Source organism: Diospyros lotus, chromosome 13 (assembly GCF_014633365.1).
Source record: "Diospyros lotus cultivar Yz01 chromosome 13, ASM1463336v1, whole genome shotgun sequence".
Classification (NCBI taxonomy): Eukaryota; Viridiplantae; Streptophyta; class Magnoliopsida; order Ericales; family Ebenaceae; genus Diospyros; species Diospyros lotus.
The window spans coordinates 9,292,985-9,310,481 of NC_068350.1; the positions used below are offsets into that span (position 1 = coordinate 9,292,985).

The following is a 17,497-nucleotide window of genomic DNA, read 5'->3' on the forward strand; positions in this document are numbered from 1 at the left end:
TCTATTTAAAGCAAGATCCCTTTTGCCTTAAAACAGTTTAAACCAATTTCTTTTAGAAGAAGTAACAGTAATTAAACAGAAAAATTGTGCTTAACCAAACTTTTAGAAAACAGTAATTCTTCCTTAAAAAGTCACAGCGAATTAGAATATTTGCAGTTCGGACTAGTGACATTCTTGTACGGTTGGCAATGGAATCCCATCCCATAATGGGCTGGGCTGGGCTGTAAAATTAGGCTAGGTATTATGTTGTGGGCCATTAGGCCTAGGTGCGGTGTAAACGGAGCGGCTTGGCTTGGAGATGGGCGACAATTCACTTCCGTCGGCCTCGGCTGGGCTAAGCGGGATAACGCGCAGAGAGTGTGCTCAAGAACCGGGCCTCACTTTGATGTACGTAAATGGGTCCTAAATGGGCTTAGAAAAGTGACGGAATGGGTCCCAGAACTTGCAAATGATGCGCCACTCGCCAAAATGAATTCAGCGGTGACAGGTGTCGATTCCACCGCACCCAACCCAAACTTAAAACTCCTAAACCCAAACACTTTTGACTTGAGAGACTAAAACCAACTTCAAATTTCATTCCCCACAAAAAGTTCATGGATCCCACATATTTCCATTTCCAATCCCAGAGTTACTCTTAAAATCACATCTATACTATTCGTAGCTTGTCTCAAACCTTACTCCAGACATGTAATGAAAATGAAATACTACTAATAAAATAGAAAAATACATCATAAATATTTAAGATTAAAAATTTAACAAAAATGAGATTAAAAACCTAAAATATAAAATAAAGATAATAGTTTTAGTAATATAATATAATATACAGATCTGAATACCCACCCCGAATCACCCAGTTTCTGCACCCGACTCTTCCCCTAAATCTACACTCAAAAACTCGTATTGATTTAAAAAAAAAAAAAAAAAAAAAACACCCTTACCCTTTAAACGAGACTAGTTCGGGTGAAAACTCGGTGAGACTAGTACAAATGGCCAAGCCCTAAACACTGGCCCCAAATAGCGATAATATGATGGAAGTTTCACCGAGGGATTGGGCCTCATGCACCAGCCGAACGCCAAAGCCTTGACGAACAGAGATCCCACCACTTCGGATCGCCCCAACATTGTGGAAGAGGCCCAAAAAATTAGCCAAGCCACCATACACCGGTTTAAGCCCAAAGCATCTTGATCAATCTCGTGCATTAGGCCTAGCACCTTACACGCAACGCAACCACACACAACAGATAAAACGGACCAAGTGCACGAAATTAACTACAGGGTACAACCCTAAAAGCAGATAAAACGAGAATATGCAAATTCCTTGTTTGTCCCTTGAAACGAGTTTTTGTTTGATTTATACAACCAACTGTACAGAGTATGCACCAAATAGACGTAGGAGTGGCTGCTACCAGAAAATCCACTTTCAACAAGTAAATTCCCAAACCACGCTGAGTAGCTGGCAAAACAGAAACTGAAATGAGACAAACAGAAACTGAAATGATGGAAGTCAGGAAAAAGATCAAACAAAGCTAAAGTGACCGGAATTGATTCGATCAATTATAACAAAAAAAAAGAAAAGAAAAGAAGAAGAAGAAGAAGAAGAAGAAGCTGTGTTGCAGCGCTGCAAATAATTATTTCTTAACTAATCCGAGTGATCTGTGGCGTAACAGAGCACAAACCATATCTGACATCCTTGTGTTTAACAGGAATCATCTAAAGCATGAAAAGACCGCCAGTAGTTGTCTGCCGAAGAACTTTTGAACTCCGGTCAAGGCCATGAGATGCAACCTACTCATACAAAATGAGACAGTCATAGACTTGAAAGAACATATTATCAGGGTAAAACCAAAACTATAATGTCCAGTTACCATCAAAGGATATTAGAACATTTCGAGCTAATTTATCCTTTGGGGTGTTCAAAAAGGATTGTGCATTTGGCAAAACAACTTTCTTGAATTGAAAGGACTTATTATCAAGATGAGGTACCAAGTTGACAGAGTACTTGCTGCTTATAAGACAACTGAAAACTCCTTACCATGTGAGTAAGGGCTGCATAACGTTCCTCATTCAAAAACAATGGCTTCCCCCTATTCATTTGAACATCCTGCAAGAGCCAAAAATTTACGCCATGCAAACTATATATGTATGCTTGTTAGGAAATAGACATGTCCAAGATGAGGTTGGCTTCTACTCCATGCTATACTGAACACACTCATTCTTCAGACACTTTGAAATATATAAAAGAAACTCATGAAAATGCAAGCTCTTATGTAAATTTTCTACAACACTAGTAGGAGATGCTTGTACAAAGAATCAACATGTGTGCCCTCCATTTACACTGATATAAGCATGAAAATGATTGGGATAGAAGGGAATTTTATGGTTAAAGAAATTATTTAATGTAATTCTTAAATCAAAGCATTCCTGATGTTTGATATAATGACTAGCTATTAACTACCTAATACAAACCCTTTTCCTTTATCTAGGTTTAGAACCAACCAAAAATAGGAGTAATTCTTTCAATAAGGAGATTGGATTGCTTATGTAATGTATCATCAATAAAAATGTGTTAGGACATGTGAAGAAGTTGAGACATTCCTAATTACAATGAGATTATATCAAGGATCTGTATTAAGCCCTTACCTCTTTGGTCTTGTGATGGATGAATTCACAAAACACATCCAATAAGAATTGCTTTGGTGTGCATGTTGTTTGCAAATGATATTGTTTTGGTAGACAAGACAAAAGAATGCATGGATAATAAATCTAATTATGGAGAAACATCTTAGAATTCAAGTCTTGAATTATGTGGGTCATAAACTAAGTATCTTTAATCCCAAGCTTGGATGAAAGGGTGGGATGGGGCATTAGGTAGCCAATAGCTAGTGTAAAACTCGTTGGATCAAAATCTTAAGAATTCTAGACGAATGATAAAATGGTTGCATGTAACCCTCTTAGTGACTGTATTGACCAGGTGCAGTGAAAAATGAGTTAGGGCCATTGCATCAATTCTTGGATGTAGTATCAAGTTTGCAAGGGTTCTCGCATTTTCATGGATGGATGTGAATAAAGAACTTAGTTTAGGATTATAGATTAAGAATTGGATCATGAAATATTGGGACTTTAAGTGGTGCATTTGACAAAATCTAGATATGATCTCTAGAACTTGGGGAAAGATCACGGAAGGAATGGAGTGGGGATTATTATGGATAAGACTTTGAAGTATAGGGTAGTGGATGCAAAGAGAATAGGAGATTATTATTGCATGAATCATTATAGGAGAAGAGACTATGAATATTGTTAATACACATGCAAAGCAAGTTGGGTTAGGAGACGAGAAAGATAAATTTTAAGAGGATTTAGAGGGGTTGATACAAAGACTACCTACAGAAGAGAAGACCACCATAGGAAGTGACTTTTAGATGGCCATATGGATAGAGAAGGGGATGGGTACAAGGAGGTAAGGCCTGTAAATCTACTCAAGACGCAGAATTGGGTTTTAGATTCGATTATAGATATAATAAACAGTTTGAAAACGAATTTATTAATTTTAATATGATTAGGATCCAGATCCATTTAAAATTAAATATATAATTGATGATACCTGAGATCTTGCTCAATTGACATGTGTATATCTTACTTGGGCCACACTTGGCCTCAGTTTGTTTAACCAGGCCACCCTCGGCCTTGATATTCTACTTGGCCCTGGCTTTTGCCCCAAGAAGGTGGTCTTCCATAGACTCAAAGGCAAACCAGTTATACTCAGGAGTTAACTACCCAATCCAATTAGGATTCTAACCTATAGTTAACTGACAAACTTGATCATAATGTAGAATTACTTCCTACTGTTATGACTCAGGATTCTATAGAAGGGCATTATAGTAATAGACTTAGCAAGTTGTTAGGAGATATTTTGTAATGCTGTTACAGCACATGGATGCCGTTATTTTTGTTAGATGAAGCCTATAAAAGGTTGTTGGTAGGAGAAGGAAAGGAAGGTTGTTGAAGGAATGAAAATCTTATTTCCATCTCTCTCTTAATTCTCCTTCCCCTCTCCCGTCTCTCCCTCTCGTTCTTCTTTCCCCTCTCCCGTCTCTCCCTCTTGTTCTTCTTTCCCCTCTCTTCTGTTATTCTGTTTCTCCCCCTTTCTTCTTCTGATTTCCCCCCCCTCATTCTTCTCATTTCCTCCCCCAAACCAGGCAATTCTGGATTCTAAACCTATCGAATCCTTTCGATTTCCGATCTAATCCTAGATTAAACCCTAGGATCATGAAACCTACAATCTAGCTATTAATCCTGGGATGACGTCCCCTTGTAGACGCCCTGCCATGGTGCCCCTTTTCGTGACGAGGAGTTTAACCCGGGTTTGATCCACCAACGGCTGCGCTGGGGGAGGATTCGAACCTGGGTATCCAGGCTAGCCCACCTCCCCTAGCTGACCGCTGGGGCAACCCCATGGGGCACAATCTAGCTATTAATCCTAATCTTGATAAACTTGGGATAAATCCCTCCTCCTAAATATTAGGCAGGCAGTCTAGCAGGATGATCCTAATCCCTCCAAATTTGTATAAGATAACTATTTCTAAGCACTGCTTAATAATGAGACCTAATCCTAAGCGAAGGGTTATCTCTAAACTATTATAAATAGAGGAGGATCTCTCATCTAGGATAAACATTCTCAATTACAATCTTTATATTCCTTGCTTTATCTTCACTATTATTCCATGTCTGACTTAGGCATCGGAGTTGCCTTCCTAGAAAGCCTTTGGACAGTCCTCACAATCTTTGTTTTGCAAATTCATTAACCTAAACTTCTACTTGTAGTCCAAGCCAATTGTCGTGCTCTTTGAACAAATATACTTATGGTCAGTTTTCTGCATCATCAATAATATATTATTTATAATATGCATAAAAAACAAAAAAATAATAATAAATATAAATAATTAAAAGAGATTGACAGGTCCATCCAAATACTCAAACCCATTAAAAGAAGTTGATTCCCTTTGTCTCCCATCTCAAACCCCAATGTGTTGCCATCTCTCTCTAATCTATATCTTCTCATTCTACAATTTTACTCACCTCTCTGATCTCTCTCCATGATGATGAGTTTCTCTCCCTCTCCCTCTCTCTCTATATACACATAAATATATTAACTATTACACTGATGAACCTGTCAACGAATCCAGTTAGGATTTGGGCTGAATCCGATTTCAATCTATTTTGGGTTTGGCACTAAATATATAACTGATCACTCGGAATTGATTCCAGATCTAATTATAAATCTAATAAACGATCCAGATATGGAGTTGCTAATTTTGACCCAATTAGTTAATTTGGAGGAAAAAAATAAAGAGGGTAAAGCTATTTCAGATCATGCTACGATATATGAGCTCATGATAGCTAATATTAGGTTTAAGACATAGGATCAACAATTAATCACATATTAAAATAGCTTATCAATTACTAAAATAAAATATTTTCTTATAAGACAAGAGACTTATGTCGTAAAGATTGTAAGTTATATCAAGAGAATGCTTAGCCACTCAACATAGGCTGCTTATAGCTTTTGATGTCCATATCAAAGCATAGTTTTAAAAGAAGAAAAACAACATTTTCAAGGAGAAAAAAAGCTATTTTCAAGGGAAAAACATGCAGTAGAAGAGATTGAATTGTAGAATGAGAGGCTAACCAAATGTGGATTTGGGATAGCTACTACTTTTTAAAATATGACAAAATGGGTTTTAGGAGAGCCGAAGGGAAAAGCTCCAAACCAGGAAGAGTGTTGTTGGTGAGATGAAGAGATATGCCCCCCCCCAAAAAAAAAAAATTCAAAACTAAGAGAGCTTGCTACAAGATATACATGCCATAATGAAAAAAATTTGAGAAGGAATATTTGGTTGGAAAAGGGAGCAAAAAAGGTAGTAAATTCCACTAGAACAGGACAAAACCTTGAGAAAACCTGATGAAAAGATGTGATCAATGTGTAATGACTCAAAAGAGGAAAAAAATGGAAGCCAACAGAAGGTTGGTCCCCTATTTTCTTTGTTTACTACAATAGTTTAGCAACTCTTTACCCTGACCAACTTAGAATTCAATCATTTTACCATTTGACTGAGGGGAGCCACAACTATGAAGAAGAGACCTTAGGAAAACTTTCAGGTGCTTCAGAAGAACCCTACCTGCAATTGAAATATCAAGGGTGCCAAAGGGCACCTTCTTGGTTGAGGTTTTTTGCTCGTTCGATAAGAGAATCATTCTCTATTCCTTGAAAACTCTTGTATTCTTTCGTTCAACCAACTCTCTTGTTGAGCATGATGCAAGTGGTCTGTTTAAAATATGTTTTTGAGTATGTTATTCATAAGCATTATGCACTTTTGTGTATGTGAAAATACGTTTTGAACATGTATATTTTAGAGCATCATTTAGCTATATACATGAAGCAAGTTGTATTAGCAACAATATTCTTTTCTATTTGGTTTATTTTACTCTGCTGTGTTGTTGGTTTATTTTAATTCATTAAGCCTTGTAAGTTGTTAAGTCAGTAAGAGGCTTGCTGTCATATATATATACAGCAATGCGCTCCTTTTCAGTGTGTATTCAGTTTGAATGAAATACAAAATTAGTTCCTCCTTCAAACTCTCTCTCTGCTCTGTTTGTAATTTGCCCTAGGGTTTTCCTAAGAACTTTTCATGGTATCAAAGCATTAGACGAAAGTCATGGCATCCAATCCTTCTCACAATACCTCTTATTCTCTTCCTCCTTGATCATCCTCCTCGCTTTCTACTGCTTCACAATCTGATTTTGGTGCAATTGTGAAGGCTTTGAATTTCATTCTGATTACGCTCAATTCAGGAAATTATATTTTCTAGAAAGCTCAAGTGTTGGCTACCATTCGAACGTTTGATCTAGTACCGTTATTACACAAATTGACTCCTCCTAAGTGTGTAGTTGATCCAGAAAGTAGTAATGCTGAGGCTACGAGATTGAACGAGAATTATATGAATTGGTTGAAATCTGATCAACTTCTCCTTGGTTGGTTGTTTTCAACTATTGAACAAGAAGTTTTAGCTCAAGTAATTCAGTGCAAATCTACTGTAGAGGTATGGTCTACACTAGAAAATTTATATGCTAGACAGACAATTGCAAAGTCTTTGCAATTAAAGCAGCAGTTATATTCCATCAAGAAATCTGATCTCTCCATTAATGACTACATATTAAAGATCAAGACAATAGGTCATTCTTTAGCAGCCATTGGAGAACCTTTACAAGATAAAGAACTGTTGTTGGCTTGTATCATGACTATGAAACAGTAGTTGGTTTTATAACCTATCAAATGGATGAGATAAATTTAGAGAAGGTTTAATATCTTGTCCTAATGCATGAGCAAAGATTAGCTTCACAAAATTTGCCACAGTCATCTACTGTTTTTGATTCATTTATGTCTTCAATGTCTGTAAATGTGGCATCGTATTCATCTCAAGGAGCAAATGGATCTATAAATAACACTAGAGGAGGAAATCATGGTGCTAGAGGAGGTCGAGGTAGAGGTAGATCATCTGGTGGAAAAAGAATATACTGTCAACTTTAAGGAAAACCAAGGCATTTTGTTGATAGATGCTATCACAGATTTGATAAAAATTTTCAAAAGAACTTTGGTCAGTCTTTTGAAAGAGGTGGTTCAACTGGTCCTCATGCCTATTTAGCCTCTCATCGTGACTCTAACGAAGCCTACATGACTGAAATAGGATCTACTCATGGCATTCCTTATGGAACCATTTCTCATCCATCAAAAACTTATCAATCTCCACCTGTTCACTCTGATTCTTATTGGTTTGTGGATTCAGGTACCACAAATCACATTACTTCAAACCTCAATAACCTGTCTCTTTATTCTCCTTATCATGGTGGTGATAAAGTGACTGTTGGTAACGGTAAGTCTTTACCTATCTCAAGTGTTGGTACCACTCAGTTTTCTTCACTTGTTTCATTACCTAATGTTCTTCATGTTCCTTAAATAAAGAACTTAATTAGTGTATCTCAGTTAACTTGTGATAACAATGTCATAACGGAGTTTGATTCAAATTCTTGTGTGGTCAAGGACAAGGACTCTGGACTGGTGCTACTCCACGGTCACCTTAAGGATGGACTACACCAGCTGGATTTAGCATTTGTTCCTGTTAGAACCAGCAACTTCGTTCATCTTATTGAGTCTATTGTTTTCATTCAGCCTAATATCTCTTTGAATACATGTAATAAACAGTTTAGAAATGCATGTAATAAACATCACTCATTTTGTCATGAGTTGCCAAACTACTGTATCAATGTTTCTCTTACAAATTCTTCACTTTGTAAACAATGGCATGCAAGATTGGGGCATCCATAATCTTGTGTATTGTGACATATTTTGAATAAAATTCAAGTTCCTTGTTCATCTTCTATTCCATTTTGTGACTCTTGTAAAGTTGGGAAATTAAACCAGCTTCCATTTAGTGATTGTGATATTACAGCTACAAAACCATTGGAACTTGTCTATTCAGATTTATGGGGTCCATCTCCAAGTTTGTCCATAGAGGGCTATAGATATTATATCATCTTTGTAGATGTTCATACTCGGTATAATTGGCTTTACCCTTTGAAACTTAAATCAAATGCATTACCTACATTTATAATCTTTCATAAATTTGCTAAGCTTCAATACCATTCAAAACTCACAGTCTTACAAACTGATAATGGGGGGGAGTTCAAAGCCTTTTTTCCATATCTTAAAAACCATGGAATTCGACCAAGGTTTTCCTGTCCTTATAGCCACTAACAAAATGGAGTAGCAGAAAGAAAGTATAGACATATTGCTGAAATGGGTTTAACTCTTTTAGCACACTCTCATATGCCTCTCAAATTTTGGGTAGATGCTTTCCAAACTGTAGTTCATACAATTAACTTGCTGCTTGCTTCTCCCATTCGATTTCTTACTCCATTTGAACTGCTATATGGAAAACAATCGAACTATCTTTTGTTACAACCAAAAGGTTGTGCTTGTTTTCCCTTCCTAAGACCCTATAACAACCACAAATTTGACTTTCATTCCACAAAATGTGTGTTTCTAGGGTATTGTCACTCTCAAGCCAGGTGTAAGTGTCTACATCCCTCTGGGGAAAGTTTATGTTTCAAGGCATGTTTAGTTTAATCCAAATGAATTTCCTTTTCCTTCATTGTTTGCTTCCTCTTGTACTTCTTTTTCTTCAACCAATGGGCTTGGGTATTCTACTTCTTATCTTCAATCATTTACTTCAAGTTCTTTCTCTCCGAGAGTAGCACAGTCCTTAAATCCTTCCTTGTCACCTATTGTTTCAAGTTCTAATGCCCTCAGTGCTTCTGGTACAATGCCAATTGAAAGGGAACAACAACCTATTCCTTCTTGTCCTCAAACCAAACCCAGTTTTGTTTCTAAGCCCAAACCTGGTATTACACCCTCTGTTCATCCAATGATCACAAGATCTAAAGCGCAACAACTTGTCACCACCTCTCCTCATGCCTTATTGAGTAGTTTAGAATCTTATTCAGTTCGGGAGGCTTTGGTAGATTCCCGATGGTTGCAGGCTATGAAGGAGGAATTCTCAGCCTTGTAGCACAATAATATGTAGGATCTAGTTCCATTTTCTAATGAGATGAATCTTATTGGAAGCAAATGGGTTTTTCAGGTGAAATACAAATCTCGCTTGGTAGCTAAAGGGTTTCTACAAACACCCGACATAGACTATGGTGATACTTTAAGCCCTGTGGTGAAGGCTCCGATGATTAGAGTTCTGTTTTCTCTTGCTGTTACATTTGGTTGGGACACCTAACAAGTGGATGTCAATAATGCTTTCCTAAATGGTGACTTAGAAGAGATTGTGTACATGACCCAACTGGAAGGTTTTGTGGATCCTAAGTACCTTTCTCATGTATGTAGATTGCGAAAATCTCTCTATGGTTTAAAACAAGCACCTCGTGCTTGGTATGTGAAGCTAAAATCTGCTCTTCAGCAGTGGGGTTTTACCAGGGCAACATCTGATGCATCTCTCTTCATTAAACGTACTGCTGCTTATGTGCTCTTTCTTTTAGTATATGTTGATGATATTCTCATAATTGGTTCTTATTCTTTGGCTCTAAAGCAGTGTATTCAAGATTTGGAGAATACTTTTGCATTGAAAACCCTAGGATCAGTTAATTATTTCCTAGGGTTTGAAGCCTTTAGAGATGCAAGTGGGTTTTATTTAACTCAATCCAAATATATTCTGGATTTGTTGAAGAAAGCTGATATGATTGATTGTAAGCCCTGTGTAACTCCTACATCATCTGGATTTTGTCTCGCTGATGAAGGTGAAGTGTTTTCTAATCCCTCATTATATCGGACTCTCATTGGATCTCTTCAATACCTAACCTACACATGTCCAGACATAGCCTTTGTAGTAAATCATTTAAGTCAGTTTGTAACTGCTCCTAAGCTGCAACATTGGATTGCTTGAAAAAGGCTACTCAGATACTTAAAAGGGACAGTTTATGGTTTATTCTTCTCTCCATCTCCAGGAGATTTAGCAATTTCAGTTTATACGGATGCTGACCATGCAGGTTGCAAGATCACATGAAGATCAACTAGTGGGCTTTGTGTCTATCTTGGGTCTAATTTGATTGTTTGGAGCTTAAGAAAACAAACTGTAGTTGCAAGATCGGTTGGAGAAGTCGAATATAGGGTTATAGCTCAAGGTGTAACTGAGCTAATATGGTTGAAATCTCTATTCACAGAGTTGGGATATCCTTGTAATATTTATTCTAAGCCTATTGTATGGAGTGATAATTTGGCTGCTAAGAGCATGGCCGAAAACCCTATTTTTCATGGTAGAACCAAGCACATTGAGCTTGATGTACATTTTATTCGAGAAAAGGTTGAAAATGGAGAAGTTGAGATCAAATATGTGCCCACAGAATATCAGGTTGTTGACATTCTCACAAAAGGATTATCAAAGAATCGGTTTAGTTTTTATGCGACAAGCTTGGCCTAAGGTTTTCTCCAGCTCACAGGGTTTCATATGCCTCTATAAACAATCAACAACCAGAAGGAAAAGGGAGTCCTAATTGAGGGGGAATGTGAAAGCATTTTGTATTAGCAACAATATTATTTTCTATTTGGTTTATTTTACTCTGTTGTGTTGGTTTACTAGCGTATACCCGTGCCTAAAGACACGGTGTAAATAATATTAAAATTAAAGGGTGAGAGCCCTCAGGCATAGCTCAGTTGGTGGGATTGGGCACGCAATAGGCTCGCTAGCCTGTGTTCGAATTCTGACAGCTACATTTCTATTTTACATCATCCATTGTACCTTGGGGTTGGTTGGTGGGGGTGTCTGCAAGGGAACATAATCTCAAGATTAGAGGGTGAGAAACCCATGTCCCATCCGAATGTTAGACACAAAAGGTGAGAAATCCATGTGAATGACATCCAAATGTGTGGTCTCTCCATCTAAATACTTCTCCAAGCCATCCGAATGCATCATGTCTCATTTGAATCAAGGATCCAACACATCTGACTGGCTCAAGCCTCATTCGGATGCCTTAGGTTAAACACTACCATTTTCTTTCTTATACACTCGATCACACCTACCCACTTACACATAACACCCAAACAACTTACACCTAACATCAACATTTCAATCCATTAAATCCTACAACATTACATTATAATCAGATTACTATCAAGGCATGCAAAATCATTCCTGAGTCCCAACATCGAGTCACTAAACAAATTTACTATTTTTTTTTCAAATGTCACAAATTAATCAAATATTCGCATACAAACAAATGTATAATCAAATATACAAATTAATCAAATATTTGCATACAAACAAATGTATAATTAAATACACAAATTAATCAAATATTCGCATACAAACAAATACATAATTAAATACACAAATTAATCAAAATATAATTAAAACCCAATACTTCAATATATACAAAATTTATATAAAATACATAAATAAAAATTTATATAAAATACATAAGAAATCCAGAGAAACTTCAAAGAGAAACCCAGAGAAACAGTGACTAAGTGAGTGTGAGTGAAGTTTCAACACATCAAGAAGAAACGAATTAAGCCTCAGGAATCCGATGAAATTTTGGGCGGAAGAAGAAAGTGAAAAGAATCAAAATGTGTGTGTGTGTATACTACAAATGAATGACCTATATGCAAAGATCAAGAACAGATTGAAACTTCAAACAATACCCACCCCCACCTAAGAAAAGAATCAAAGAATGGAAACAAAATACTGAAACCTACCAGTTGTCGCTCAGTTCATTGGGAGCCGACAACTTGACGACCGACAACGGAGGCGATAGTGGGTCGAACTTGTCCATGGCAGCGCTGCCCCCCTTATTTACTTGTTTCAGTGAAATGGGAAAGGTGAGTCTCCCACATTCCTCTAGAGTCTTGACAATCTCCTTTGTAATATCCCTCCATGATTTGCAAACTAATGCACAAAAAACAACTACCGTTCTTGCAGGCCAGGATGTTTCACTCTCTTCAACCCTTCAGATTATGTCCAAAAGCAACTCTGGAGGTAAGTTAACCCATTGTCCTTGTTCAACTGGCAAAAAAGGGAGGGCCACATCGAGGGCAATGTGAGATCGGGTCCGACTACACCAATGCTTGCCTTCCACCCCTCGTTTGGATATGCTCCCAATTCCATCTTTCATCTCCCTTATCTCACGTATGAAACTTTTGAAGGACATCTCTATTGAACATAAAATCCACCTTTTCTTATAAATATTTCAGCTGCAACCACGTCGAAAGAAAAAATAAATGCAAGCTATGTGTGTGTGTGGGGGGGTGTTTATCCAACCAGGAAAAATCTCAAAAATAATATTGCCAAGAATAAAGCTGCTGCAAATAAGATCCACTTGAAGAAAGATAAACCGAATCCACATTCAAAAAATTTGGAGAAGAACTGTGGCATTTAAAAAAAAAAATAGCGTCTCTCTAAACGTCCTATCAAAATACGTCAGAAAAAAAAAAAAAGAAAAAGATGAGAACTTCAACTTTCATAATCCTGCGTAATTTATCTCGTCTATGTTCCAAATCAGTTCAATCACCCCTAAGCTATAGTTCAATGAACTTATTAAAAAAAAATGTGCAAAACTCATGAAGTGGATTTAAGCCTAAAAATGCAAAAGGATCCGCACAAATTTCAGCAAGCAGAAATAATCTCTACCACAGAAAACCTTCATATCCAGAAAATTCACTCCCTCATGTCATTCTAGCACCGCGATCTGATCAGAAATCAACAATGAAACTAAAAAACAAAAGGCAGGATCAGGCTGACCGCGGCGACGTCGTGGGCTAGGGTGGGGAATGTGCCGAGCCAAATCCGGACGCCAGGTCGTGGGAAGAAGAAGAGACCGAAGTGATGAAGGCAATAGTGAGAGTGGTCTCTGATGAAGGAGAGAGGAAACAAAAGCTGAGATAGGGAGAGAGAGAGAGATAGAGGGGGAAGGTGGGGAGACAGAGGTGATGGGCGGGAACAAAAAATCATCACAGTCATTCATTTCAGCCAAATTGATCTCACCCATTGAAATGTCTATACATTTGAGACATTTCAAAAACCTTCCTGTTTTATTATATAGATTTTAATTCATTAAGTCTTATAAGTTGTTAAGTCAGTGTAAGAGGCTTGCTATCATATATATATATATACAGCAATGCTTTCCTTTTCAGTGTGTATTCAGTTTGAATGAAATACAAAGTTAGTTCCTCCTTCAAACTCTCTCTGCTTTGTTCGTAATTTGCCCTAGGGTTTTCCTAAGAACTTTTCACAATGCATGATTAGGAACTTTATTGGTGTAGGCAAACTCTACTTAAGCTATGACTATCCCATTATCTTGGCTTGTTTTTGCAAATGTTGCGAATCAGATTTCCTAAGGTACGATTCACCATCTCTATCTGTCCATCAGTTTGGGAATGCACTGTGCTATTGAAATTCAAAGACAAATCGAACATCCTCCACTCCGGAAGTGACTCAAAAATCTTGTATCACGATTCGAAGTAATGGTTTTAGGGACTCGTTGTAGTCTAACAACCTCCTTGAAAAACAATTTGATTGTGGTTTACTCACTCTCCCCCCCTTTACAATCAACAAGTGAACCTCTCGGGTATCCCTACACTCCCTCACAAACTCAGTGTGTTTATGTGTAACGGTAAGAAAATTCCTCCCCTCCACTTTAGAAGCTTTCGTTTGGTTCTTTCCCACCATAGGTAACAAGGTATAACGCACACCCTCTTTCTCAAGTTGATATGTGTAAGGGTTTGGATGTTTCTCAGGAGTTAGCTGCAAGCCTGCAACTTCTCCACCACATCTCTTCCTATGATGTTCTCTTGACTTTCACTATCAATGATCAGCTCAAAGATCTTCCCCTTCACCGTACATCTCGTGCGAAAAAGCTTATGCCGCTGAGTAGTATCTTCGTTCTTTTGAGACTATATTAACTTCCTCACTACACGTGTATATTCTTCATGTCCATACTCTCCTTCATCATCTTCCCCATCAGGCCCACAATATACCTCCTTTTCAACAACATCTTCCTCCTCCCTTTCTACAATATTTAATAGTCTTTCTCCTTGGACAATCACTGGACCTATGCCCAACCTCATTGCACGTGAAACACTTTAAAAGAATAGGCTTTGCATAAGGATTAATGGATTTTGGAAGATTAGAAATAGTACCTCTAGTGTTTCCTCCTGTTGTAGCCTTATTAGGGTTGACTACATTAGGTGGATTGGAATGTTGCACTCCTTGAACCAACTTGCCTCTATCAAAAATTGTTTGTTTATGGTCATTCCCACTATGCTGGCGATAGTTGTCATTGCGGTTTTCTCACTCAACATTAACTCAGCCTTTAAAGCTAAGTTCCTTGCTTCTGCCACACTCATAATCATCTGGACCCCAATTTTATCACGAATAGCAAGCTTCAACCCATTCAAATAATGAGTTGCTTGTTGATTGTTACTTTCTGACAATTGGTTTCTTTCCGCCAATCTCAGATTCTCAGAGGTATACTCATTCACTCCTCATTCCCTATGCACATCTTTGATAAGCTTCAAACATGTATTGTTCATAGTTAGGGAGTAAAAACCTACCTCTTAACAGCTGTTTCATTCATCTCCATGTCTGAACAGGATATTGTCCTTCCCTCAAGAGAGTCTCTCAATTGTTCCCACCAAACAGATGTGCCTCCCTTCAATCATAGGCCACCATCTTGACTTATCTTTCTTCTAGGATCTCCATGTATTCGAAAAAATAGTCAACTTCAGTGATCCAATCCAAGAACCCCTTAATATCAAAATCTCCACTAAAGATAGAAATATCAACCTTTAGTTTATACTCATCGTTACCCCAACAGTTGTGTTGCTGCACATTCCTCCTAACCCCTCTTACCACCAGGGTTAGCTATTACTCGACCAAGATCATCCTCTTCATTTCTATCTTCCGTTATTGGTCTTCTAGGATTAACAAGGACATGATTATTGGTTGGTCTTCCCACTCCGGCTTGATTCACCCCAATATTCTGGTTCCTGTCATCATTAACTCGTAGTAGGGCGCTTAATTAGTTGCGGATTTGCTCCAATTACCGCTGGATGGTACGAGTTACTCCCTTCTGTTATTCGACTGCTCTCCAAATCGCGGACAACCCTTGATCATCGTTACAATGCTGGTTGTTACCATTACCTTCAAGATTGGCCATCTGATTGGTCGATTAACTGCCCTAATACCACCTGATGCAGCGAATAACGAGTGTGTAAAGAAACACATGGAAGAAACCCTTAAAAACAACTTCAATGGCTAAAGCTTGGCTTTCAAAGAGGCGCAAAACTGAACTTGTTTTGCTGGGAAGAAACCTGAATAGCCTGCTATAATTGAATTGATAAAAAGTTGATTACAAACCCTAGTGTCTTAAGCATATATATATATATAGTGTTCAGCTAATCCATCTAATACTTGTAAATAAGATCAAACTAGAATCCTAATAGAAGTAAAACCCTAACAAACATGAAATAGAATTAACATCCTAAAACATATGAAGTATTAAAATCTTAAAAACTTATGAAGTTTTGGTCCTATGGAATTCAACCCCCCCCCCCCCCCCCCCGGGAGACTATTTCGCTATTGTTCCACTACTGTTCGGTCCTATGCAAGCACGAACAGGTTCCATACCTTGGCTTGCTTCAACCCCTAGAGATACCTGAGCAAGCATGGTAGCAAATTTCAATGGACTTTGTGGAAGGGCTTCCAAGGTTTGAAGGGAAGAGTACTATCTTAGTGGTGGTGGACAAGTTGATTAAGTTTAGTTACTTTCTAAGTTTAGTCCACCCATTTATAGCCCTGGAGGTGGCCAAATTGTTGTTGGATTCCATGGTTAAAGTGCATGGTTTACCAATGTCCATCACTTCAAATAGAGACAAAGTGTTCACCAACAATTTTTGGAGGGAACTGTTCAAACAGTTGGGAGTAGGGTTGCACATGTCATTTGCCTACCACCCTGAGACAAATGAACAAACCGAACAAATGAACCAGTGCCTAGAGGCCAACCCAAGGTGTGTATACTTCTACAAACCCAAGAGTTGGAACCAATGGCTGCCACTCACCTAGTGGTGCTACAATTCCAATTACCACAGCTCCCTCAAAAGATCCCCTTTTGAGGCATTATTTGGTTACAAACCCCCATTGATCCCAGCAGTAATGCACTACTCAAATGTGGAGTTAGCAATAGACCAACACTTAAAGCAAAGGCAAGAAGCCTTGCAAGTCACAAAGGACTGAAGGAGGAGTTGACAGTGGCACAAAATAGGATGAAACAAATGGCAAATCAAAAGATAAGTGAAAGGATCTTTGAGAAAGGGGATAGGGTGTACCTGAAGGTAAGGAGGTTCTAGTAACAGTTATTCATTGGGCAACCCCATCTAAACTTGACCCAAAGTATTTTGGGCCATTTCGAGTGCTAGCCAAGGTGTGGAGGGATTCTTATAGACTATAACTTCCAGAAGGGGTTAGAATCCACCCTGTCTTCCACGTGTTGCTACTGAAGAAGTGAGTAGGACCACATGATCCAGTCAGCTTAGTCCTACCCACATTCGAGATAGATCTTCTGGAGGTGATAGAACCTTTGGTTGTGCTAGACAAGAGTCACATATCACAATTCCCTGCCATTAACACAAGTGCTGGTATAGTGGACCAATCGTCACCCAAACAACACTACATGGGAGTATCTACCTGAACTATTCATGCAATTTCCCCAAGTAGCTAGGCCATTGTAAATTTCTTGTGGACAAAAAATGTTTCTAAGGGGAGGGGTATTGTCACGTTCCTAGGGGTAGTTTGGTCCATGTCCTTGATTTCTATATCTTGTCTATATTTTTTCCATGCAAAATTAGGTGCCCTCAGCCGTTATAAGGTTGTACTATGGTAGGGCCACC

General features: G+C 38.1%; 1 protein-coding gene across 3 annotated transcripts in view; it reads right to left on the reverse strand.

Annotated features, from left to right (window-relative positions):
* Positions 1 to 767: 767 nt before the first annotated feature.
* The window catches only part of LOC127788913 (E3 ubiquitin-protein ligase PRT6), an 80,599-nt gene continuing 63,869 nt past the window's right edge, over positions 768 to 17,497 (reverse strand). Inside the window, exons 16-18 of one of the 3 annotated variants that reach the window (XR_008020463.1) lie at positions 2,033 to 2,101; positions 1,645 to 1,785; positions 768 to 1,453 (exon numbers count right to left, since the gene is read on the reverse strand). Coding sequence is in view for 1 of the 3 variants with exons in the window: in XM_052317594.1 (XP_052173554.1) it covers positions 1,711 to 1,785; positions 2,033 to 2,101 (144 nt within the window). In the remaining 2 variants the exon portion in view is untranslated. Of the gene's footprint in view, positions 1,454 to 1,640; positions 1,786 to 2,032; positions 2,102 to 17,497 lie in introns of all 3 variants that reach the window. The other 2 variants (XR_008020462.1, XM_052317594.1) reach the window with 2 other exon arrangements.